The 27,547-nt window shown below is 40.4% G+C and overlaps 1 protein-coding gene across 1 annotated transcript; it reads right to left on the minus strand.

The window, feature by feature from the left end:
- Window positions 1-4,302: 4,302 nt before the first annotated feature.
- Window positions 4,303-26,834, minus strand: scarf2 (scavenger receptor class F, member 2). The gene is made up of 11 exons (XM_041787471.1): window positions 26,200-26,834; window positions 23,952-24,010; window positions 23,762-23,863; window positions 20,584-21,103; window positions 19,854-20,072; window positions 19,515-19,643; window positions 19,127-19,230; window positions 17,729-17,843; window positions 17,289-17,386; window positions 11,413-11,568; window positions 4,303-10,351 (listed from the first exon to the last, which is right to left on the minus strand). The coding sequence occupies exons 1-11, from the start codon at window positions 26,307-26,309 to the stop codon at window positions 9,117-9,119; spliced, it is 2,847 nt and encodes a 948-aa protein (XP_041643405.1). The 5' UTR covers window positions 26,310-26,834; the 3' UTR covers window positions 4,303-9,116.
- Between the last annotated feature and the right edge of the window lie 713 nt (window positions 26,835-27,547).

The following is a 27,547-nucleotide window of genomic DNA, read 5'->3' on the forward strand; positions in this document are numbered from 1 at the left end:
GAGCAGTGACAGCTTACTGCTTCTGGCACCATATGTAGGTCAAGCAGGAAGAGTTTCACTGACAAAGATTCCAGTGTTTACATCTCTAAACAGGGCACAAGAATAAGGTGATGGATGGGGCTGGTAGTGACACCAAGGCGGATGTGAAGGTTTCTGTAGAGGTGGGAAAAGAGGCGAGGGTGATGGAGGGATTTGCACTGATGAATGTCCAGTTGCCGGCCACATCAGAGAAGCCGAAGGGGGTGGGGGGCAAAGCAGACGGCAACTGCTGCTCCCCTCCCTCTAATCTGTGCCGGGGTAATCAGAAACACATGGCTCCCCATAATGGCTCCAGTGTTGTCCTGTGAAGTAGAACAGGGCTGCAAGGGTCACATACACACCAGTATACAGCCACAGTGATGGTAAATACACAGCAAACACTTCACTCACATCCCAGTTTGCTGCAGGCATTTACACTGCATTTACATGGATGTTGGAGCGCATTTTATATCTTTTTAGGGCTGTTTTCAAAGTCTCAGTCATGGATAAGAAAGTGTGAATAATCCTGACCTATGAGTCACAAAGACGCGATAAAACAAATCAGATGCAGTTTTAAAAACAGGGAAATGTTTCTTCTGGCTGAAGCTGAGCAACTCTGCAAGACACATGTTTCTGTGACTGGTTTTGGCAAAACATTTAAGGTGAAAGTTTGCGTCTCAAACAACAAAGCTGTTGTTCGCTACAGTTCATCGGTCGCAGACAGGACCGATTGTCGGGACAGTTGGGGTTCGGTGCATAAAAACACAAGCCATCTGCTTATTTTCCTTCCTCGGTTTGGGCAGAAGCGTCGAGTCTTGTGATCATTTTCCGTCCCAATATCTGGAATAAACCAACAGGTTTCTCTTTTAGCGGCTCCAGGTTGAAGTGAGTAAGAGGCAGAAAGGAAAGAAGGGAGAAAAAAGTTTGGGTCAGCCTGTGGAATTATGTGAAAGCTAAAACCTCAAGCCACATTATGAAGTCTGAAGTCCCACTTTACTACACAGATAGGCTAGCGGATGGATGGGTGTGTTAGGGAATAAAGGATTGGGGAGAGTGAATGAAGGAAAGGGGAAAATAGGCTAAGGAGAAGGAGGGATAAAAAGAGAGAGAGAGCATCTGACTGATCTGCTTTCTATTAGCTGTCCAAATCTTCTCCCCTGATGCACTCGTTCCACAGAATTGTGCTGACAAAGGGGGAAAAATCCAGGGCAATTTGAAGTCCCAGACAACTGTTTGCACACCCCTGCATGTGAGGGTAAAGGAAAAAAAAAAAGACAGAGAGAGGAGTTTGGATAGAGAGAGCGGCGTAATTACATTTCTGACTGTTCATATTCATGTGTTTGTGAACATTTACAAACTAGTCAAGATGAAAAATGTGTGTATTTCTCTTCCAGAAGCTCCATGTCCCTACACTGAGCCAGACAGATGCATCATTATTCTAACAAAGTGGTTTGGGATGTCACAGACACAGCAGATTGGGTTGAAATAATATTCGTTTTTCTGTCTCATACACTGACTTTGATCACAGTTCTGATAAATGGTCCCATACAAATCTGAGGCTCGGTTTCCGCTCTTTTGACCTAGTTTCAGCACTTCACCAGCCCATCTGACTAAGCATCTCTTTGGGAGGTCGGCTTGTTGTGCGGTTGCTCTTAATTTGTGCATTAAGAGCTGCATTTTTTTTTTTAGCTCCGTGCCACTGTTGGGGAGTTTCGGGTCTATTATAATGACGGTCTTAAATCGCAGAGTGAGTCGATGTCACTGGAAATCTATAAACACACGTTTGATTCTGGTGCTGTTTCTCCTCCCTCCCTCTGGTTGCACACTGACCTCAGTTCTCAGCGGTTTTGGCTCAGGAAAAGCACCAGCTCCATTTCCAGTAAATGTCATTTCATAGTTACTGCATTTCCACAGGGCTGAGAAACAACATTTAACGTGTAAGGAGGACTGCAATTAGACAGCGTCTCTCGCAGACAGCCAGTCGACAGGGATGAGAGACAAAAACAGCGTTCGCAAATCTCCTCTGGTCTTGTCTGATGCAACAAATCAGCCTGGGAAATGACTGCACTTTAGGAAATTGTGCTGCAATAGACACACATTTGTGAAGAAATGGTTTGAATTCTGCAGCAAAAAGAGTCTTCTAAGTCTCGACAGGTTTACTGTTTAACACTGATGTTTCTTAATTGTGCTCTAACATTATAAGCCACTCAACAAGAGGTGCTCAGAATGAAGAAGGAACTGAACAGAAATAGCTTTCGTAAGAGCTTGGCTTTCCTTAGCATGTCTTTAATCTAGATACATGCTTTCTACAGTACTTCAGACTTCCATAAGACTTTAATTCATATGAAGAAAAGCTGGGACCCTTTTCCGAACCTGAATAGGCACCAAAAACTGCTCTTGACTGAGTCCACGTAGGATTAATATTTTCAACCCCCTTTTAACGTGAAACTTGACTCCACTTTCTTTCTGCTTTGCATTGCAGAAAATATTTGTCTTTTTCCCCCTCACTCATAAATTTCTTTCTTCCTCTCCTTGCAGGACTGAAATGGCTACCAGATGTGGTTCCAATCTGTTCCTGTTGCCATGGTAATACAGGGACTGGAATAGGTTTTCTGAGTCCAGGGCTTTTGGCTGACTCATAAGGCCTGAGTTTTAAAGCCCCACTGCTTCTATAGACTTGGCACACTGAAGGCAACCTGGCTCCAAGTCATGTTTAGACTGGCAGCCGACATGTCACTGAACCCCCTTCCCACACTTCTAACCCCGACTTTCTGACCACGCTTTGCGCCATCCTGGATAGTCACTCCTTTGTGTTCTCTTGTGTTGCAGCGCCAAAACGAATTTATGTTTCACACGTCAACCTTCAACACCAAGTCAATAAAATGAGCAAAATATTACTCTTAGCAAACTGCAGAGGGGATGTGAAAAGGCCAAGCTTCATAATCATGCACAGGCCTCTCCCATTTAACCCCATTCAAAAGCAGAAGGAATAAAAATCAATCACAAGTCCCACACATGCTCAGTCAACATGCTTTATCCTGCATCGCAGTACCATCCAATGCAAAGCTGAGCTCCTCTCACACAACATGGAGAAGCCGGATAACATGTGTCGATGTGTTCAGCTGAGAATCTGCTGAGAGAATCTGCCAGTGGAGGACGAGCAGATGGAGACAGTTGTGTCAACATTCCACTCCATCCTGGCAATGAATCAGATTTAAAGCCATTGTCACATAAGAAATGGAATGATTTTGAGGAAGATTCCAGTATGAGGTTTGGCTGATAGACTGTCAAGGATGTTAGAAGGAAGATTGATTTGGAGACACTGAGGCTGGTGGCTAAATTAAACTTAAGAGCAGGCTCCAAATTGAGCCAAACAATTGAACATATTCACTAGACTGAGCCATGAGGAGGAAGAAAAGACCAGTCCTCTCAGTTTGTGAGGCTTTGAAAAGTTCCAATGCATATAAAAAGTATTCTCCACCTTGGATGTTTAACCCTTTAATTCATTTTCTAAATTAATCATGATCAATACAATTAGGCTTTTTTGTGACAAAAACAAGAACAAAAAAAACTGTTTAATGTCAAAGTGAGATCAGATTTCTTCAATATCAATGAAATAAAAAAAGTAATATAAAATAAGTGACTGCATAAATATTCACCCCCTTTAAAGTGATTGACCTAATTCAACAGAGGTCAAGCCAATTGGTGCTAGTAGTCTCAAAATTAGAGAAATGGGGATCAGCTGAGTGCAATGAATGTGTCTCAAGTAATTGTAGTACAGATACACCTGTGTCTGGAAGGTCCAGTCACTGTTTTATCAGTATTCCTGGCTTCTATTACACCATGAAGACAAAATAACACTCCAAACAACTCAGACAAAATTTTATTGAAAGTTTAAGTCAGGGGATGGATAAAAACAACAACAACAAAAAAATGTCAAAGTGCTGAACATCCCTGGAGTCCAGTTAAATTCATCATCAAGAAATGGAAGGAATATGGCACGTGTAAATCAGCCCAGATCAGGCCATCCTCACAAATTGTGTGACCGTGTAAGAAAGAGACTAGTGAGCAAGGCCACCAAGACACCTATGACTACCCCTAAGGAGTCACAAGCTTCAGCAGCCTAGATGGGAGAGACTCTACATACAAAACGCCCTTCAATGGAAACACATTCAAAGCGAAATTGTACTTAGTCAAAATTTAAGAAATATTGCTTTTATTTTGCGAAAAACTGTAATGGAAACACAGCTAATGACCCAAAGCATACAGCAAAAGCTTCTCAGAAATAGTTTAAAAACAACAAGGTGAATGTTCTGCAGTGGCCAAGTCAAAGCCCAAACCTCAGTCCAATAGAGAATTTGTAGAATTTGAATTTGTGGCTGGACTTGAAAAAACGCCCAATCCCTCTGTAAGCTGACAGAGCTTGAGCAGTTTTGCAAAGAAGAATGGAGTAAAATTGCAGTGTCCAGATATGCAAGTCTGACTGAGATCTATCCACACAGACTGAGTGCTGTGATAACAGCCAAAGGTGTGTTTACTAAATACTGACTCGAAGGTGGTGAATATTTATGCAGTCACTTATTTTACTGTACATATTTTTTCTCACTGGCATTACTTTTAGAAATCTATTTTCACTTTGACTTTAAAGAAGTTCTTTTGTCATTTTTTTGTTAAAAAAATCCAAATTATATGGACTTTGTTTGATTTATAAAATCTATAAAAGTGTAAAACATCCAAGGTGGTGAATACTTTTTATAGGTACTGTATACTGTAGGGCATATGACATCAGAAAGCTATCATACTCCAAATTACAACATCAACTTTTTAATTTTTAGCAGACAATAAAGTTGAACGTGTCTGCTCCACTATCCTTAACCTGATGACTTCTGTGCAAGAATGACAATTCCAGCTATGAGAACCAACGGTCACCAGTGGATATGGCCTTCAATTTCATACAGGTTTTATTTTTTTAACTTTTAACATAAAACTTAAAATATCAATTTCGTAGTGGTTAAAACAGGTCAAAAGATCACAACAGTCTCAAAGATAGATCATCTGGGGACCATGACTGCCTGTACAGAAATTATGCTGAAGCATTCAACAGTTTCCCATACATTCGATTCCTGAAACTCCTCTCCTAGTACAGCTAAAAGCAGGACATTCATAATGGTTTATCCTCTTGGGACCAGCAATATTGAGAGTTTTTCTGAAAAGTAAAATAAGAAAGGAGTAGTTGATGGACACAGTTGATGGATTACAGTTCATACTCTTGGGACATTAATAGTAGGAGCTTGTCAGGCATTCAAGCACTGAAAAAGTCAAGCTGAAGTCCACGAGCAAAACACGAGAGAATCAACAGTCCTCATTATGTTTTTTTGCTCTGGGGAAAAGGAATAGTAACTTGAGTTTAGACAAAGGTTGACAAAATGTCATATTTTAACATGTTTAAAAATTATACAGTCTTGGTAATTTTAATGATTGATGGTAGCTGAAAGTATTGATGCTTTAAAAATACCCTGTTTCTTTTATCATAGGAAAAGAAATAGTCCTTCAAAAATTGCATGAAAACTCGTGCATACCAAAATTGGGTGTTTAGAGCTTCATTTTTTGTTGCTGTGGTAAGGTAACAGATATTTTTACTCCAACTGAATCAAAGTTTAATATTCTGGTATTGTGACAATCCTAGTTCACACATCAATTGAAAAATGTTGCTCAAAAATATGCAAGAGGAAAGGTTAGAGGATCACAGCAGTAACCATGGTTCATCCTCTATGGACCAGGAAATAAAAAACAAACAAACAGGAATTCCATAAATTCACTCAATAAAACTAAAAGCAAAAATTTCTGTCTAATATTTCTGCCACAGAAAAAAAAAGTGAACAGTAATCATTGGTGGTCCCAGGGTTCATCCTCTGGAGACCAGGAATATCTGCTTAACTATGAATGATCATCTATTCATTTGAGATATTCTGTCTAGACCCATATGATAGTACTACTGACATTGCATCCCTTAAGTGATGCTTTTTAAAAGACAACAATGTGTCTTCATATGCCCAAGGCACAGCAAAGGTAAGCAGTTGTAGTGTGCTTACCTTTTAATAAACTGTATCTTTTTTTAGAATGTTTTATAGAAAAAACATCTGGTCAGAACATTTTCTTGACTTATAAATCCCATACAAGTCCAAAGGCTTATTATATATCAGTCTGGGGAAATATATTCCCTTAGTGTGTTATTCACTGATGTATAACATGTATGTACACAGTAAGTAGAACACCATGTTAAGAGCGTAGAACCCAAAACAAAGCCATTTCGCCTTCTGGTTTCAATTACCCATCACATGACCTATCCATATCCATCCATTCATCCTCCTTTATTGCCTTGTGGCCCAGTCCTGCTATATGCCTCTGCTCCCTGCCAAAAGAGGACACATATGCAGCGCGTGATTGACTCCTTAGCACAGAGTTTCCACTGTTTTTACCCCATGAAAGGAGCTCTTGTCCCACCGTCCTGAAGGAGCCAAATGCACAGTTCCCTGGTTCCCTTGGGCTCTTTGAAGGGCCACTGTGACCAAATAACTTTGTAGGTCTCCTGCTTCGTCCACAGGAAACGTGGTGAATATCATTGAGCAATTAAATCTATCTGTTTGAAGAATACAATAAGAGAATTATGTGACCCAATACATCCCTTCTACCTCTTTGTTGATCCTGTTATTGCACACTTGATAAAAGCACTGGGAGCAGATGCCTTGGAGAGGTCATGACCCAGTCATAACTAATGTGATCTTATTGAGTTAGCAGGCAATGACGTTTTGTGCCAGTTAAATAAGGACTGAGTTTAAAAGGTCTGGGTCAACTAGAGCTACATGTAATGCTTTTTTATTCCAAAAAATAAATGAGAACACAACAATTCAATGACCATACACAAATGGAAACCAAGGTTGGCACATAAGACAAAATAAACTTTACAGTTGGTAATGTTTCTGCAGCTTTTAAGGCCCTTCTTTACAAAAAAAGCACTGTGAGCCTTTAGACAGGCACGAGCCAGTCAGATTAAAAAAATGCCACTTCATATTATACAATGTTATGTTTTTCTTTCATATATGCTATTGCTTCAACAGTGGTATCATAGTAATATTGTACAATCCTTTCTGTATGAATTGTTTCTATAGGAGCAAAAGCAACAATGGGAAGGAAGAAGGTTAGAGATTTCCTGTGCAGCTATCAATGCCATATAATTACACTCTGCGTCATGCAGTTAAGTGTTACAAAAACAATAACATCAACAGAGAACAATTACAAAGCAAATGTAAACTTAACAGGGGGAACAGTACTCATAATGTAGGTTTGCTTCAGAGCCAAATATAAGCAACTACCGAAATGAAAAAAGCAAACAAAACGAAAGCTTGTTCATTGACACCAAGAGAAACAAAAAGACAAAAAAAGGTCATATAAGCACAGCTTACAAAGATAATAAAAAGTACACAATGTATACAAGTAGAAAATGTTGAAAAAATAACTGAAGAAATGTATTGTACCTTGATAAAAACAAATAAAACCAAAGAGAGGGTTCAAATTAGCTATGGCTGTTGCATATCCATCAGCAATAAACATGCTTATAGCTGCTTGTCCTTCTTCATACCTATTGTTGGTTGGTCATAGCTGGTGTTTTGAATGCTACTTTACAAATAGCTAAAAATAATAGTTGTAATTAATTTTTGTCCTACTGATACATTGATTAATCCAGTTCAAAGAGCCTAAGCTGTCAGCTTTTTTATTTTAACACTTGACATAAAAGATGGAAAATATAGCTTCTTCTGCTTAAACTGATCCACAGTTGAGGCATTTGAGGCACTGTACCATTTGGCCTCCTCCTAAAACGTGATGCTAAGGCACCCCAGTATGTTAGCATCACTCTACTAGCTTAAGATAATTTGACCCTTAAGGTACAAAAAATTTTAGACATTTTTTTTGCACACAATAAACAAATTCATGTGAAATGGAAAAATGTTCAATGAAGATATTGACCTAGTTTCTCAGCTTAACTGAAAAAAAGTCACAAGGCAGCCTCATTCTGTAGAGAAAGCCATTAACAACTATTACATTAACAAAACTATTGCTTCTGATGTATACAGGGAGGAAATTGTTTGTATGTTTTCTTAAATACAGCATCAGGAAACTGGAGATGTTGCTGTAAAACAGAGAAAAGGCTGTGTTTGAAGGGATTTGAAAGCAGTAAAGCTTGAGGTTTTCTTTTTTTGGTTCAGATGATTGATGGTGATTTGTTGTGGATAAAGAATTAAAAATGTTTTATACAGCCTCATTTGTAGATAGATCAAAGAGGTTGTTAGGTTTTGACCAAACATGTCTGGGTACCAAAATTTAAGTCTACAGATAACAAAAAGGCAACTTTTTTTTTTTTTTTTTGAGAAAAGCCTTGAATCATAGGCTTAAAATTGAAAGTGTTGCTTTTGGTAAAGAAGTCTTTAGATAATGACTGATAGCTGTTTCTTTGTAGTTTAAAGGATGGAGCTGTAATCATGCCTGTTGGTCCCTAAAAAATGCTGGAAACATTGAAAAAAAAAAAAGAAAAACAGCTTGCGTTCCTCAATGGGTTCAATCTGAGTATTATTTTAGTACCTTAAGTACCTTTGAAAAGCATACATAAAAAAAGCAATTCTTCCATCACCATAGAAAATGACTATTATTCAACCTCAAGAGCAATCTATGTATAAATATAGTGGTGGTTGAATAGAGATGAGTACACTATGGAGTACGTCTGTGCACCGCTGTCCTCACAGATGTGTCCTGCTGAGCCACAGGTTGTGGTGTGTGACTGGTATGTAGTAGATATATAAAAAAGATTCTTGAAGAAAAACAATGGTGTACAAAGGGCATTATCACAACTCACCAATCCGACTCAACTGTGCCATCCATTCAAAAAACATTTTTCTCTGTTGACTGGTTCTGGAGTCACAGCACACTCACACAGAAAATGTTAAAATTCCTTGATTATGAGTTATGTGGTTTGTCTTCTGACAAATCCATTTAAGTCTCTTTGAAATCCATCAAAAACTTTAGCTGTGCATTTTTTAAAATACTTATTTTACCACCTGTGGTGGCATAATGGCTGTCTTTTGTTGGGGTGTTTTACTTTCTGATGTTTCCAAAGTACCATCCTTGCCTTTCTTTCTGGGAGGCTTTTTTATGGGAGTCTTCTTTGGTGTAGGATCCGACATTGAATCCCCTGCCTTTGAGCCGTTCAAGTCCTGCTTCTCCGGGCTCGTGACATCAGGGGTCCCTTGGTCGTTGGTGACGGGTGCCACCATCTTTTGGAGGCTGCTCGAGGTGGGCAACAGGGGCTTAGTAGAGCCCTGCTGACTTAATCCACTGGATGGGGTCCTCTTGGCTTTCTGTGGAGGTGTTGGCTTCTCCCGGTTTCCCTTAGGTGTGGAGAGGCCATTGGTCTTTGTAAGACCTGTGCCCTCGTTCCTGTTGATACTTTGGGTTTTCTCTTTGAGCTGAGCAGCCAAGAGTGTGGCAGCCTCAGAGTTCATGTGAGGATGGATAACCTTGGGGCTCTTTGGTGGCTCCTTAGGGGTCTCCTTTGGACTGTCGACACTCTTCTTCTCTGATGAAGAGCTATGAAAGTTGCTGATCTTCTTGAGGGCATTTTGAACCACACCATTGATGTGCTCCATGTGACTGGGACTGCTGTGCTCATCCCCAGACTTCTTACCCCGCAGACCTTTGTGTTTGCTTGGGGAGCCGTTGACTTCTGCCTCTTTTGCCTCCTGTTTCTTTTGTTCACGGCTCTTCTCCTTCATTTTCTGTCGCTCCTCGCTCTTAGATGAGCCATCGCTGGAGCTCCTCTTTTTCTCTTTTGGCACTGAAAGTGACTTATTTCCCCCCTGCCCCTGCTGTTCTAGCTGGGGAGACCCTGTAGTATTTCCATGTATCCACGATACTTTGGGCTTGGTGGATGGGTCTGGTGGTCGTGGTTTGGGCTTGCCAGGTGAAGGTGGTGGCTTTCCATTGCGCTTAGCGTCTGGTGTAGGAGTGCTATCTCCATCTTTGCCACTCCCATCATCCTCCTTGGACTGCTTGGAGAGGCGGGCAATACGGGCGTAGAGGGCTGCAGCAGCGGACTCGGAGCCACTGGTTGAGCCTTCACTATCAGATGACTTGAGCAAGGGCTGCTCGTTGCCCTCTGGCTTTGTGACACTTGTGTCTTTCAGGGAGGTGTACTCCCCTGCATCCTCCTCATTTACGTCAGCTTCAGGCTTCTCTGCTGCTGGGCTAGGGCTCCGCTTCTCCTTGCTTTCATTCACTGAGTCTGTAGATCAATGAAAAATCGAGAGGATTTTGTCAGGGACTATTTAATACTCAAAGTTAAAGTCCATTTTGGCAACTGACATTTAGGAGTCAGTGGGCTAACTAAATGATACTAGACTTGTTGCATTTTACCTTAAGACTTTATTACACTGTAGATGCAGCTTGGGGTCACTATAGGTGTGGTGTAAAACTGCTGTTTATCAATAAAGGTTTTCAGTATTTACCTTTACAAATAAAGTGTCTACAAATACAAATGGATGAATAAATATACAAGCTGCTTTTTATGAATTTTAGCTCTGCTAATAAAAGTGACAGTACATTTTTTTTAAACGGTCATTATGCATTATGCCAACAAGTTTTTAAGTCTAATCAACCATGACTTTCACTTCAGCAATGACACTATTTTATTGCTTCCATCAGCAAGGTGAAATTATTTCCTTCACACCAAAAAAGCAGAATAATGCTGCTTAATTTGTCTACACAGACTTGAAGCTGGAGTTCCAATCTGTATCCCAAACCCTTTCATGCTTTAAACAGTAATCATTTAGCACAAGTGTCTGAAAGCAATCGATTCAAACTCTTCAACCGTTTTAGTAAAATAACAAGAAACAAACTTTGAAGAGAGCACTGAAATATGCATTATTCACACAACACATGCAAAAATCCCCCAACACAAAACCTGACTTGCACTGTCAGACTTTAAAATAGAAACTGATGGAATCAGTATTTTCCACCAAACTTTGAGGAGTTAGTCACTGTTTGGATTAGTGCCATATGCTGACTTGACCATTTCATTTCCTGTTTATACTCTCCTTGTCCTCAAGCGAGACCTGGGCCTAGATGGCACATGATAAAGACGCTATCTCCATAATGAGATTTACAGAAGTGGGTGAGTCAGAGCACGGTCAAACTGGGGATCTTGACGTCTTCAGAAAAGTGAGTCTATTAGCATGTCTGTGTGCTGTATCTAAAAAAGGGCTCCTCCGTGCCACACACAATTTAAGAATTTATGTGCGTCATTCCAGATAACTAAAGTGTTTATTTCTTCCTACGATGACTCACCTTCATGGGGCACACAGTAAACTGGCCCCTCATCTCCGCTCTCAAAGGAAGAGAAGGACTCCTGGGACGACCAGGATGAGGGGGAGGGCTGCTCGGCCACTGATGGGGGCTCGATGAAGCTGCAGTTGAAGGTGTTCTCTGGGTCGTGGTGGGCTACTGAGAACAGAAAACAAACGTAGAAGGCAATAGGTCAGCCAGAGGGTATTGTACCATGTTACAAGAACAACAGTCTGTTCTCACTCACTTGCATGACTGCTGTAGAGTTTTAGAAAGTGTTGCTTTAAATGAGTCTGCAGAAAAACTGGCTTTTATTTGTTTTATATGTGAGCTAACAAAGGTCTAAACATCACGGAAAAGCAGGCCCAGCTGACAGGAGGGAGATTTTATACTAATCAAACTTTAAATTCATTCATATACATTTTAGTAATCCCAAAGGAAATGAGACTTTTCACTCTGTTATTGTGAGACATGCTTTACACTCATAGGCCTGAAAGCACAATATCTATAGACAAGCATTATGGAGAAATGTCATGATAAAGGGACTTTGACTCCAAGCAATTGGGAGTTCAGAGCCTTGCTAAAACAGTCATATTTAGGGGGTTAACTGGCTCCTTACCAGCAACTAGCCCCAATTCCAGACTTGACCTGACAAGGACTTGAACCACTGGCCCCTCAGTTGCCAACCCAAGTCCCTACTGATGAGCTACTGTGGAACATTCAATCAATATTTTCTCAGTTTAAGGAATGCTTTAGTACACTAAACATACAAAAGTCAAGGTTTCCTTTAAGGGGTTGTTTGTTTTTTTAATTAATTCATATCTTCAGGGAGTAACTGGATTAGACTGACCTCAGCCTCATCTAATTATTCAGAAAGGCAAAAAGGAAACAGTAATTTAGCTTAGAATAAAGACTTGAGACAGAAATTTACAGTAGAACATCATCTACATAGAACAGAAGTATTGATTCAAATTGGTCAGAAAAAGGTTCAGTGGTCATCTAAACCATATGTGGATTAAGCTGTATTTCCCCCTCACTGTCTTCTTTTCTCTCTCTCTCATTCTTCATTTTATTAATCCCCCACCCCCTCTTTTCCAGACACTGCAGCATTCAGCTGACCCTTTAGTGTCAGGACAGCTGTGGTTTCTGGGGGATACAGGGATACTTGCGGCTGATCTTCCCATCTGGCGTGAACAGAGCAGTTTTGGCCTAAGCTCTGCTGGGCGTTAACTCGACACGACCAACCACATCAGATGCCTCTGTTTACATGCCCGATGACACACGGGTCCATCCGTTTGTTTAGACCTCAGATAAACCCTCTGTGGAGTAACTCCCCTTACACTGTGCCAAGACCCACCAGAGACAAATCCTAGCTTCTTTGTTGTTATTTGACACTTGAATGAAGAGATGAACAACTTTAAGAGGTCCAGAGACTAATTTTTGCAGACTTGGTGATTTCTAGAAGCGCAATAAGATCAAAAACTTGCTTGGTTATTATTTATCATAGACTCAATCAAGTATAGACATCTGATGTTATTCTGTTGCTTTCTGTGCCCATCTGCCTGCCTTACATCATATGATTTTCTGTTGTTGCCTTTCAGCATTTTCTCAGACAACAGCCAGATTTAGTCACGGTTGAATCAAAATTGGGTCAGCGTGTGCATGTGTGCCACAGAATTCTTTTGAGTACTGACATGTTTGCACAAAGCAAATTTCCAAGGACCCTGCTTTGTTTTCTGTGAAGCAGTCAAGTTAAAATTATAGCTTTTAACTGAAGTCACCACCTCAGATTGAGGATGTGTTTGAAATTCTTGCTGACATGTAAGAAACAAGACAAGAGTTTTCCTTTAATTACTACATAGATGTAACCACTGTTCTTTAAAAAAGCTTGTCTTTGAGTTACTTTAAGGGTGGGTTATGTCTACACAGGTGCAACATGTCTACAATAACTAAGTACAGATGTGTTTAAAGGGAAAAAGGCAAACAATAACAAGGGTTGCAATCATTTTGGAGAGTGGTCTTCAATTCAAGGGTACTCATTTTATGAATATTTTGGGATATCCTGCTTACTAGACCAGTGACAACTTGTTCTCTAGTTAAAGTTGGACTGTTGTTGCTGTTGAAATTGGTCTAAAGTCAAACTTGGTGCTACTTTTCTAATTGTGTGTTTCTTACAAATAGAAAAATCAGTATTGTGTGGATGTGGTAGAGAAATAAAATACATTCAACCAAATGCTTAAATGATTATACATAATTTACCCAAGGTCAACAATAGGAATAAATTATGAATAATGTAGGGCCTGTGTTTATCCCTGCCCTTTTGCAGCAGTAGGCAGAGAGGCATAGCCTCTGTGTGATCGAGGAATGTGAAGCAGCTAGTCTATGCAAAGCCTTCAGTGAAGTTAGTCAACAAACCAACACATGGGCATTTTGCAACATGACTTGTATAAAGGGATGAACAACTGCTGCCCTTGAAAGCTGCTCCCTCCAGACTGAGGGTCCAGTGGGGCAGATTGTTGTGCAGACTGGATGTCGCTGTGGTCCCTCCCTACATGGAGGCCAATGCACAACAGGGCATTATTGACACGTCCCAGCTGCACAGCCCCGCCACCACAGTTGCTCTGTGGGGGGATGCATGAACAGACCTGAAGCAGACCTGAGCTTGGCTGGGACAAGAAGGTTGTGAGTTCAAATGTCTGGTCCAGCTGTGGAAATCTGGGCTTAGAATGGGGATATTGCTTGCCAATAATAAGAAGAAACAATATGTTTCAGCCTGAAATAGCATGTGTTAGAGTTACAGGATTACATGTAAAGTCTAACACAAATAAAGAACACTGAGGGGCATCCAGAATAGAGGGCTCAGAGCCTTTTAACCAATCAGTGACCCCTCTTATTTGTGCATCTGTGGCAGACACAAGATGATTTTCATTGTAATATATGCGTTTAAAAGTAACTTAGAGGTGTGATAAAGTCTTCTTAATGCAGCATGGATGTGACATTTACATGTTTACAATTCTAGCTAACTTTCCCAGGATAAATCAAGAGGAAAAAAGTCATTTGTGCTACCCTCAGCCTTCACCGACGGACACAGAGGATGCAAAGAATGCAAGACAGACGTGGAGTAATTATGCGTTGAGTGGAATGTAAACTACAAGAAAACAGCCTCAGTTTAACCAGGAGGGGAAAAGGTGACTGTGTGTTCATGTGGCTAATTCTCTGAGGCAAACTATGCTAACAGAAGAGTAAATGTTGTCTTCCCCAACTTCCCCCTCGTTCCCGTTTCATTTTCTTGCCACATCTGTTGCTACTGACCCTGGTGTGGATAAATCACAGTTCTGACACGGGCTGGGGTAAATTTGACCACTTCCTGTTTCCAGCCCCATCGGGCCCCCTCTGGAATGTATGTGTGCAGGACTGTGTAGCCCCAGTCAGAGTTTGGGTTTCTAAATGTTGGCAGATCACACGTCTGTGGGTAGCCAAACACAAAGCAGAGACTAGATGCAAAAGGTCTGAGTAGGTATTGAGGTCTGTTCTTGACTTTAACTGCTTCTCAATAGTCACATTTGATGTCTGACACTGAAGAAACTCATGAGTGTTAAAGCCAAAAATGTTTTGGGTTTCTTGGTGTATTACAAATATGTTTAAAGAAGCCTTTTGATTAAAATGGCCTAGCTTTATATGCCTCTGGCTCTTTCCTACTGCACGTGGTCAAGCTCATTTCAAACAGGCTTATTAATGTCCCATTCTGCTGAGACAAAGGCATCTCTGTCCTAGTTTTGTGTTTATAACTGAGTCATAATGGAGACAGATTTTTGCTTTAAAAATCAGCTGGATAAGTGAGACAGCACATGCTGCTCAGACATGGAAAAGAAATCAGGTCATCATGTTTTAACTCCTTCCACAGCAGAATGACTTCAGTGGAGCTGTTTTCAAGAATCTCATTTCAGTGTACAAAGCTAAGGCACTGCCGTGAAAGAACTAAAGTACATGTTTCTTTTTTTTTTTAATCAATCATTCAATCTGTAAATGTCAAAGAGGCGTCAAAGACTTGAACCAAAAGATCTCAGATTCCACAGCCAATGGTGAGTCTGGCAGCCGAATGATTCAGTTAACAAGGACATAAAACAGACGAAAGAAGTGTGTTTGACAAGCTGGAGCCAGAAAATGTGGAAATGTCATCTTGATGAATGATTTTTAGGGATAAAATAATTATTAGTATGACTGTACATTTACTGTCTGTCCGTGGATTCACTGACTTATTACTCTAGCACAACAGCAAGTGTCATTCTTTAGACTGACAGTGTTGTTGACTTAACATCAGTCTTCTACTGAATTAAGCAAAAACAAACAATTTAATAAAATTAGTTTGTTCTTTTTGAGAGGTACACAATATGCTGATCTGAGTGAGACTGACGCATAACCACTGCAGTTAGCTTAAACAACACTTGAGTTTCTAAATATATTCAGATGAAAAATGTGTATTTTTAAGCTGTTGAAACTATTTATGAACCCTGAACAACAGCCAGTAGTTTGGATTAAACTATAAGCCTATCTCTGCCTGCTGTTAATAAGAAAAGACTGGGGTCACAGACAGATCTTCACAGACAACATGACCTCTGCATGGAGCAGCAGAGCAGCAGTGTCCACCCAAACAGTGCAGCCTTTGATAGCCTGTCACTCAGCACCACCGGGGCCCCCGAGAACCACCGGCCCTCTTTTAATAACACAGCCTCCTCCTCAGCCCAAGAAAAAATTTTCTTGGGGTGGAAGATGATGGAAACAAGTAAGAAAATGGGGGGGGGGGGGGGCAGTTTAGGGTTGTAATAATATGAACACATGGCATTTGAGGGTGCCAAGAATAATAAGGGGCTCTAAAACCAGTGCATTCCTTTCAAATGAAACCCCATACTTGCCTGGCAGCCACCATACACTTTTCAACCCTATTCATCATCTAAAGGCAGATTAAGGTAGCACTGAAGAAGGGTGCTCAGTCTGACTGTCACTCAATGCTGCCACTTCCTCTTTAAAGACATAAAAAACATTTGACTGATTTTATTTCTCTGACACCTACATCATAACACGTCTTTCTCTATCTTCTACTTTTGTAATATGAAAACGGACTTGTTACTTCTGCCACAGTTCATTTAGGGGAATCATTATTTGTATTTATTTTGCTTCATTTTGCTCTGCTTTGCAAACATCAAAATAAGATTTCAACCTTCGGGGATTTGAAAATAAGAGAGGCACACTGCAGTTGCATACGGCATGCACAACAGACAAAACATGATAGAAACAAGGCAAGAGATGAAACATTCAAGAGAAACCCATCTGCAGTCACAGTTTCTATCAAATGTGATGCTAGTGACTGACAGGGAGAACTTTAAGTGACACTGAAAATAGAAATAGAAACCCAACAAAAACTTTACAACAGAAACACAACTGCTAACATCAAACATACACGTAAAATATTTTAGTTTGACTGTTTTTCATATCTGGAACCAGACTGATTCAGATTTAATAGCCTTCCATATATTATGTGAAGTCAAGTAATTTTTTCACAAAAAATGGGAGAAAAGGGATATTCTGTTCAAGGATTACGTTTCACTTAGAACCCATCTCAAAGTCTCTACTTTCATTTCTAATTCAGAAAAGAAAACTAGTAGATCCCTTTGTCTGACAGATATCTCTACTTTTACTTTAAAAAATGACGTGTTTACTTTCTTCTACTATCCAACCATGCATTGCATACAAACGAAGAGCTGAGCTTGATGCTACTTTAGAAGATTGTTTTCTACATGCACCAGAAAGGACAATTACATAAACTCCAACAGCCTTTGGAAGCACTGTGGTAGGATATGAAAAAGAGTTTTGGGGCTTACCGACTACTTTGGGCAGTTTCTGTCGCCTCAGTGGAATACGGGGAAGTTTAGTGCTGATTCTGCTGAATCGTCCACACAGGATCCGTTTGGCTTTCTTGCTGTTGGTAGAGAGTTGTCTTGGTTAGGATTAAAAAGGGATGACGACATGGAAATCCAAAGAGATCCAAATGAATCATTCAAAAGAGGCATATTAAACCTGGCCCCGTACCTCTTTCCAGGGCTCAAGGGCTGCTCACATTGCTACTCACTCCGTAATGTCAATACATATGAAGCACTTATAATACAATTTATATGCATTTATTCATTTAACAACCTAGTACCTGTGAGGAAGAGTGAAAGAAAATTCTTTCTACTGTTTTCATAACCAGGTCAAGCCTCCCACTGAAAACCTCCGGCCCCATCATGCACCACTGAGGTGAAGACACCAATCTGTCACTCACTTGTGGTCGTCTTTATGTCGGCATAGGCAGCAGCAGCACAGCAGCGAGAGCAGGACAATCAGCAGAAAGGAGACCAGGGTTCCAGCCGCAATCACACCCATCCGCTGGTTGGGCTCTGAAAGACGAGATGCAGGGAATTCAGGGTGTGCCACACAACTCTGAATGCCAGTTTCAACAAATCCTTCTCTCTGTCATCAGTAACACTAGAGACCTTGGTATATTGCAAATTATAATGATTTACTGATGATTCCCACTCAAATAATTTATAAAGAGTGTTAAGATAGCTGTGCATAATCTTCATTAGTGTGGCAGTTTTTGTAGCCTTGATAATAAAGAGAGCAAAGTATTGCATTAACAAGTGACTTTTAATTGCTGCTTGACATGAAGCATCTCTGAGGAAATGAGACTGCTGAAATTCACTCCCAATTATAAGCTATCAGTCTTATCGTCTTCAAAACCTGGGGCCACATATCCTTTCACTGCTGATTTCCTGCAAACAGCTTTCTCCCCACCATAACTCATCGATGATTTATTAGCACCCCTCCCTCTTCAAGTGGGATACACCCCAGAGATAATAAGCGCTATATTGCTAAAGTATGGACGGCATTTGGTGTTTGCAAGGACAGATGACTCCACTGGAGAGTCAAATCCTCAGTTTGGAGGGAAGCAAAGCTGGGTTTTACTCTGCAGATATGGATTGTTAGACAGTTCAAGTGTTGTCATCGCTAACAGCTGGATACTGAATGGAAAATGCTTTGGAAGGGGGATAAAGTGGAAGAGTCAAGGTTTAATAGCATCAGTGACCTGTCTTTCAATGACCAATCGTCCCCTGGTTGAGAACTTTGTGTCCCGTATGCAGCAGCTATGTTGTCCCTGTCTTCCTCAAATTATTTCAAAATAGGAACTTTTTTTTCTAATACTCTTCCCCCTTTTGTCCCCCTTCCAACTTCTTCTTTCCTTCTATATTTTCACCATCCCCCTATTTATTTCTTCCTTCCTCTCTTTCTCTCTTCTTCTCTCTTCCTCTCTCTCTCTCTCTGGACAGGAACAGAGCCAACAAACACAGCCATAAAAAGGACACCGGTCCTGGTCTGGAAACACTATCAAGGCCTTACTACGCTAACTCTCCCACTACAATCACTGACCTGAATAGATGTGTTTGTTGGAGCTCAGTGTGTACAGCCAACTATGAGACATTTAATACACAGGCTGCACTAGTGGCATCTGGGTCTTTGGACAAACTGTTATTTTTCCGTAAATTAGTAAAGCAGAAAAATTACTGTTTTTATCTCTGAAAAAGTATGTTAATCTAGAAAAAGACCAGTGTATGACTGCTTCAAAACAAACAAATAAGCCTTTCAAAAAAATTGTTGCTGGTAAAGAGGGGTCCTTCCTTACGCAGATAACAAGCACCAGACACGGGATCGCAGTTCTTGTCATTACATGAGCAGGTCTGGTTGCAGTTCACTCCATACTGGCCAGGTTGACAGGTCATGTTGCAGCTTAAACAAAAGAAATAAAATCTTTAAATTCAATTCAAGCAATGGACACATAAAACAGGAGAGTTTATGAATTACTGACAACAACTCTTTTTTAACAAGCACATGTTTTCCCTGCTTTTAGTTTAGAGGATTTTTACATCTCTATTCCATGACTGTTTTATCTGTATTTGTAAAAATAACAACAATCCTCTAATCACAAGTTTTTCACACAAAGCACAACTACTGTAAAGTGGCCAAGGGCATAAACATGACTTGTTTTGGGTATGAGGTGTCTCATGACTTACTAGGTGCCATAAAACCCCGGGTCACACAGGCATTCTCCAGTGACAACATGACATATGCCATTAAAGCAGTGACTGCAGTTGTTCTCGCAATTCTCACCATAAGTGCCGTTGGGGCAGCGCACCTCGCACCTATCACACACAAAAGGAATGTAGTGATTACCCTCATTTCAAGCTCAGTGAATGAGTCACAGACATTATCACAGTGTGGAAAATGGCATCAGACTGGCTACTGGTTAGAAACTGCCATTACATTTTAATGCTGAAATGACAAAGCTCTACAGCTCTGGAAAACATTTTTTAAGCTTCTTTGCCAAATTTCTTATGTGTATTTTTTCTCACCTATCCCCAATCCAGCCGGGGTTACAATGAGAGCACTTGCCCTGAATAGGGTCGCAGTGATGTCCGTCTTTGCAGGTGGGACACACCTCCTGGCAGTTTTCGCCAAAGAAGCCTTTGGAGCAGAGCTGGTCACACCGTGTCCCATTCCAGCCTCTGTCACAGGTGATACAGCGCCCCTCTGTCACCTTACAAGGCTGCTGGCCTTTGCAGTGTCCACATCTGTGTTCAGCCACAGGAGAGAGATACATATCTGATATATATTTTATCACCATAAAGATCATCCATCTCATTTGTATTTGTTAAAAGTGTCAAAAAAAATTTAAAAAGTAGTTTGACTTAACAACTTCTTCTGTCTCTTGAGTAGAGGAAGAAAAATAACACAAAACGTTGTTTCTCTTCAGTTTATAGCAACAGTGTACTGTGAGAAAAGCAGTCCTTGGAAGCTGAAACGCTTAACCTGAATAGCTTTTACATGTTGGCTGATGATTATGGGATAATGTGAATACTAACTCCCAGACCTCACTTTAATACTGCTCCATTAAGCAACATGTTCAGATATTTTATAGGTTATCACCTGCAGCATATATCAAATCTTATTTCCTATCAAACCACAAAACCACACCGTAATATGGATCAGACAGGGGAACTGAACATCAGGCATCTGTTAAAACAGCATATTTCTTATGTGTCTGAAATACTACATTCACTCTTTGCCAAGTTTTCTCCCCACCTGTTCCTGCAGTTCTGACCGTAGAACCCTGCAGGACATGGCTCTCTGCAGAACTTCCCACGGTACCCTGGAGTGCAGGTACATGAGCCGTCAACCTGGTTGCACTTGCCGTGGACGCACTGGCAGTACCTTTCACACCGTGGACCCCACAGCCTCTCCCTGCACTGGCAGCGTCCTGTGAACTGGTCACATGGTGAGTTGTTACAGTTGCACTGGATTGCACAGTTCCTTCCTGTCCATCCAGGATTGCATATGCACCGTCCTGTCATTGCATCGCAGATGGAGTTGATGCTGCAGTAGCAGTTGTTGTTGCACTGGGGGCCCCAGACGCCAGGGTGGCATGTACATTTGCCTGTCTCTTGGTCACACTTGCCCTTTTGGCACATGCAGGCATTCTCGCAGTTAGGTCCCCAACGATTGTGGTTGCAGGTACACTGGCCGGTCAAGTCATCACACTGGCCGTTGGGATAACAGTTACATTTCCCCTTGCAGTCGGGGCCCCAGAACTGTGCAGGGCACTCTGTTCAAAAACAAGGCAGCAATTACGAAATAGAAAGCATTGTTTAAATTGTTAAAGTTGCTTCAAAATGGAAAAATATACATCCAAGGTTTATCCATCTACAGTATAAAAGAAGATGTAACTTTGAAGTCACCGGTTTGCTTTGTTTTTGGTATTTTGGCTGTTATCATCTTGTTTCTTAAAAAAAGCATTAGCCATTTTTGGACAAAAGCATGTATTATAATACACCCTATTCATATTGATGGATAGCTTTGGTAGCACTGCGTTAATCAAACCATGCCCCAAACCTTCCTCTGCTCCCTTGCTGTCTGTTCTTTAGAGAGTAACAAGACTTACAGATCACTTTTTTCAGAATAACAACTGCTGTATGTACATGGAGATTAAGTAATACTGTTGATAAGTTAGGTTTCACATTTTGACATTCTAGCACAAAGTATTTATTTCAACAAGACTTACAGATCACTTTTTTCAGAATAACAACTGCTGTATGTACATGGAGATTAAGTAATACTGTTGATAAGTTAGGTTTCACATTTTGACATTCTAGCACAAAGTATTTATTTTCTACATCAACTCTCTACAGACTGAAACCCTCTGCTGCAACTTAGTATTTCTGGAAAATTTCTACTGGCTGATTTGGTGCTAAATGACGTACAGTATGACATCAGGACAGTTACTACCCACTTTTCCCCTGACTGTTTACTCCACTCACAGCAGCCCACAAGCCAAAATTTGGAGCACCACTAATCTGATCTTTAGGATTATGGGTAATGTAGTGCTGCTGCCTGAGCCTGCAAGTAAACCATGTCTTTTTTTTAAAAATAGGTTGATGATATACTGTAAAATCTGGTGTATAGCTCGTACTTTTGATACCTATTTTTTTTTTTTTGTGTGCATGCAGGTGCCACGGTCCCACACCGCACAAGACCCCATTCATTGTGTATTGCCAGTGGCCCTTTTGGCTTCACTGCTTAGAATGTGCTGGAATAAATAACAACACAAACCACATCTTCAGGGGCTGTGCCACTTTTTAACTGCTTTTCACTACGTCGTGTCATAACCATGCATTCAAAGAAAATGTGAAGTTTACCATTAAGTTAATAAAACTTGTGGACTGCTGGATTGACAGAGAACACTCCTCAGTAAGGACAAAACGTGATGGGTGGAGGAGGGCAAAGCAACTCTGTCTCGTCACAGAAGGAGAGCTAAAGTACTGTATTATAGCAAGTAGATGCAGACTTCATTACATGAAAACAGATGGCACCAAAAGAGCTGAACAGAAGTGCATGATGTGGGCATTGCTGAACGAATAAAACATTACACAGGAGGACAGTTTATACCTTTTCCCCTTTGGAGGATTCAAACACAGACTCTGGCTTATAGAGCGACTCATATACCAGATTTTATGGTACTTGCTCGTGTCTTCTACATGACCATATATCTTCACTTTCCAACTTAATCTGTCATTTTTGAAGAATGACCTTAAAATTCTTAAGCAGAAGCAGAACCAAGCAGAACATGGAAGTCTGGATCACTGAGGGTTGGATCAGCCAATTAAAGACGTCGCTGTGACGCTCTAGGATTGTTGGTAATGTTGTGCTGTTGACCAAGATTGCATAAACCATGCTTTCCTTGAAAATAAGATGTTAATATGCAAACTTATGACTTCACAAGTAAAAGCAGAACCGGACAAAAGGTGGAGGTTTGGCGTGTTAATATGAATAGAGCATATTTTTCTAAAACAAGGTTGATGACATATATAACTGTGTCTTCTACATGACCGAATATCAGCGTTTCATGCTCAGGTAACGCTCATGGTAAGCCAGCCTTGAACAGTTATGACACTATGGCTAACAATAGCAACTTAAATGCAACACTGACTGAATGATGTTGTGGCTGATAAGCCTTCCTAACCCTTTCCACAACATCTCAAGGCATTTTTTAATTCAAGGGTAGAGGCACCATGGCTTAAACTCTGGGGTTTAGTTTCTCTTTAACGGAGGATAATTTACAAAAATTAAAACATCTTTTATTGAACAAGGATCAACATTTTTTTTTTCAGTTTTTGGAAGTAGTTTTGCAAGCAGTGAAGATGCCCCTTGCTTGCCATCAGAAAACATGCTAGTAGAAGCAAATCTGACATTGGCTTCATTCTGAGGCCATATAATAGAGTCTGTCTTTATCTGTTAACCATGGTCACCTGCTTTCTTTAGCTAGTCAGCATTCAAATGCTACTATGTGTTAACATTATATAATGCAGAATTTGCTAAGAATGCAGGCTGTGTAAATTGGTCTTAGTGATAAATAACAAGGTCTAACTAACATGAATGTATCATGAGAGGGATCAGACCCACAAATTCTAACTTTTAATTGCCACTACATGAAAGGTCATCAGCATGTAGCTGCTGGGTTACATGGATATAAGTTTATTTCACACCAATCTATATAATGGTAGTTGAGATTTTTCAGTCTGGGAAAAAGTTATGGACCATAAATAATTGAACATTGCTGTATGTAAAGTTGCAGTTAATACAAGCTTAGCAAGATTTAACTTTCTATTTTCAAGTTTTGTAAGTGTAAGCAAGTCTAAGTTTTTCTATTGACTATTCAACACAATAGTAAAGAGACAAAAGGTAGACAGCCCAATGAATAACTTACTAGTGTCACAGCTAGCTCCAAAGTATCCATGACGGCAGCGACATTCATTCGGCCTGACACACACCTCATTCTCCTTGCAGGTGAAGTTGCCTTCACAGAGAGCTTGGGTGAACAAAAGGGAGCAACATTATTCAACCTGCTTGCATCGTGAGCAGCATGACGTGTGCTGATAAATGTGTTTGGTACATACGTGTCAGGCATTCATCCCCTAGCTGCCCCCATCCACTGCAGCACACAAATCCTGGTGATCTGGAAAAAGAATTTATGGGAGTTCGAATGAGAGGAGAGTGATGGGTAGAGTACAGTAAAAAGAAGAAACAGCGGGGTCCACACCCAACGTATGCCTCTTTGATCTCAAAGTTTTTATTGATGTGGCTAAGATCTGCAAACACATGCAAGGCATTGTACATGTTACTTATGATTAGCACATGGTTGAATAATTACATGAATAAGGGGCTTTCCTTTGTGTTTACAGCCTTTAACCCCTAATCTGCTCAGTTCATCAGGTTATTTAGGTCTCCTTAGCCCTTGGGGAGATTCAGAAGTAGGACAGTGAATATTCACAGACAATATTTTGCAGTGAAATTTGGGGCCTGTCAGGAAAGGACGGATGCGTCTCTACCTTCCTCCCACGCCTCTGACCTCTGTGGGGCCCCTGCAACACGTCAGCTTCCCCTAAAGTGTTTGAAGATAGCAGCTTGCTTTCTGTCAATGAGCAGGGATCAGCACTGTTTTTTATCCTGCTAGAATAGGCGCGTGGAAGAGATCAGAGGTCTAACCTCTGTATACTTTAGCTTGTAATGAAGAAAAGATGTAATTTAATTTATGTGCATGTAAAATATAAAGCATGATTCAACTTTCTGCAACCATTCTGCTCCAAATCTTGATAAACTCTAGCCGTCATCTATGGAGCTGACCCTTTGTGACCTCACAAAGGCAATACATGTCAGCACTGCAGGAGAAAGATTGCAATCATGTTGTACAGTTCAGTTAGTTTTTGTTGCTGCACTTCTGTTTGCCTTTCATTATTGAACATGTACCAGCTACCTTTGCCAAAGACTTCAATAGCTGTTTTTCATTAATTCATCAACAAGGTTTCCAACATCAGCGCTGAGAGCATGGCATAATGGATATAATATGAAAAACAAGTTCCTGGCGAGTTCACAATGAATGGCGAACGCTTCTGCAAGGGCAAAATGTCAAACTTGTTGTGCAGTGGAAGCCAGAACTAAATATCGTGGAGAAATTTTCACAAAGAGTTATATTTTCCTGACTAGTGACAACTTGGTTTCCTGTGAAGTAAAGTAGAATGATGAGACAAAAACAAAATAGACACAGCACCAATTTCACCTCTTGATCACTGAAGCGTAGGGCTTTGCTGTGTTTTTTTTTTTTTTTCAGTTTTTCTCCAAGAACTTTTCTATTTTACTGTCTTAGTTTTGTACTCATTCATACCAAAGACTGAAAAAAGGTGTTTTGCAAAAACATACCTATTCAATATTTAAGCAAATAATTTCTTATCACAAATCTTGCTGGGAACAGTTAGTGCAATCCCTGGACTACATTTGTTGTGTTGCCAAACACATTTTCCAAATTCATATGAGTCCAACAAGCTTGGATGCCACAGCTAGTAATTATGGACTTGGATGTGTTTCTTTTACATGAGTAAACATGCATGCTATGATCCTAGAGGTCACCCAAAAATCCTTTTCAGTTACCTTGACCTTTGAGAGGAGCCTGACAGTAAAAAACAAAACAAAACAAAAAAAAAAACAGAGATTTTAGCTGCCATTCAAAACATAAAGTTAGTAATAAACTTAATTTTTTTTTTACAAACGTCACTTTATAATTCTAATAAAACCACTATGTGTTATCAAACAGTGCCACAAATGTTATTAAGGTCAATGACAGCGCCCCCCACAGGGCGATGTAAACACTTGTGTTCCAGATGCACACATCTGTATAACTGTTCTCTAACAGACTCCTCCTCCTGCTATACAGCAGACTAAGAACACGTTATGGCCAAAAGAAAGAGGTCAACAAAACACATTATGTTTATATTGTATAAAGTGTTATTTAGATTGTTTCATATTCCATAAAAATAAAGTAATGGAGGATTTAAGAGAGTTAAGTCGATCTTTAACAGGCTACTCGCTTTAGTGAACCCTTAATCGAGCACAAGGCCAACGCTGCAGAAACGTTGATTTTGAGTGTATTTTGATCTGCTATCGAGCTCTACTATTGCTCAAGAGAATCAAAAATAACAAAGTATTCCACAGTGCTTTTTAAGTGTTTTTCACTCTGAATGGGCCACTTTAAACAAAAAGTCGTCATGAAGCATACGGAAGAATGGGGAAATACGTCCGGAGGAGAGCAAAAAGTTTATTTGCATCAGTAGTTGGCGGATTTAATCATTTTTCCTCTGTGATGTTGCTTACCCCGCTGCTTTGCACACATTCCGTCCTTTAGGGTTAAGTTGTTGGCTGAAACTGGAGCAAAAGAAGAGACAAACCACCGCAACAACAGCAAAAGAGTTCTTCACTTCCATTGTACAAGCAGCAGCATCCTTCTAGACGCCGTTTTTACTCCGCATTTCTCCTCTCCAAAACTGACGATGGTGACTTTTCACTGGCTTTTTGGCACAATATCCTGAAGCACTTGCATTCAAAACATTAAATCCTTGTCCATAAAGTTGATTTTAAAACTCCTGCCTCCACCTACGCCATCCAGAGACTCGGCAGCGAAAAGGTGACCAACCACAGCGATCCCAGAGAGAAAAGCTGAAAAACTCCGGAAACCAAAACTTGCAAACCGCAGTGCTCTTGATCAACGCTGATCTCCCGCTGAGCGTCAGTTATTCCATCAAAGTGTCTAAGAGGAGCCATCGTGCAAGGCTGATGCGTACAAACTGTAATAATAACTTTCCAACATTGTGTCCACAACGCGAAATCAGGTAACCTTGACATAAATTTCAGGTAAAATGAACTGCCTTTAGCCTAGACTTCTGAGGAGCAGGGCTTAATCCCTAACTTTTGTCCTCTCTAGCGCTCTCAGGAGTGGCAGGAGGGAAATTCCTGATTTGTTACTCTATCTTTGGCTCTGTGCGCCATGCGTGCGCCACCAAATTTACATAGGCCTGCGCGCAACAGGCTCTCTTTGAACTGCCTTGGGTACAAAACCACGTCCTTTGGGTAAATTTGTCGATGTTTGGACAAAAAGCCACAACGGAAGTGAATGACTATCTAATTCGTGTAGTTTAGACTATAATACAACAAATTTAGCACGATTTATCCTCATATTTAGAGTAAATCCAAACCAAATTAAAAATAAAAAGTGCAAATGTTTTAAAAGAACAGTAACCCTACCTAAACACTAATGAGGAGTTTAATTACTATTATTTTGTATTATTATACGTGGATGTGGAGAGTGTGTGTGGGCCTCAGTGTGTGGGGGTTGAGGGGGCAGCAGTGTAATAACGTCGTGTTAGACAATGGCTCCCCCATCTGTTAACACAGACGAAGTATTTCTGGCACGAGGCACCTCCTGCAATGAATAAATGCAACAGTAAGGCCTCTTTATTACTTAATGCTGGAGCCAAGAGAGAAATAATCCGTAAACATTATATGAATACATTATGGGGTGTAATGTTTCCTCACAAGAGAACGTCTAATTTAAGCCTGGGTCTCTGAAGGGCTCTGGGTTAAACATTAAGTTATTTATAATCCCTCTGCAAATTGTTTTACTTCTGCTGACATAAAGATGCATCTCAAAACATTAGAATAGAGG

Source organism: Cheilinus undulatus, linkage group 5 (assembly GCF_018320785.1).
Source record: "Cheilinus undulatus linkage group 5, ASM1832078v1, whole genome shotgun sequence".
Taxonomy (NCBI): domain Eukaryota; kingdom Metazoa; phylum Chordata; class Actinopteri; order Labriformes; family Labridae; genus Cheilinus; species Cheilinus undulatus.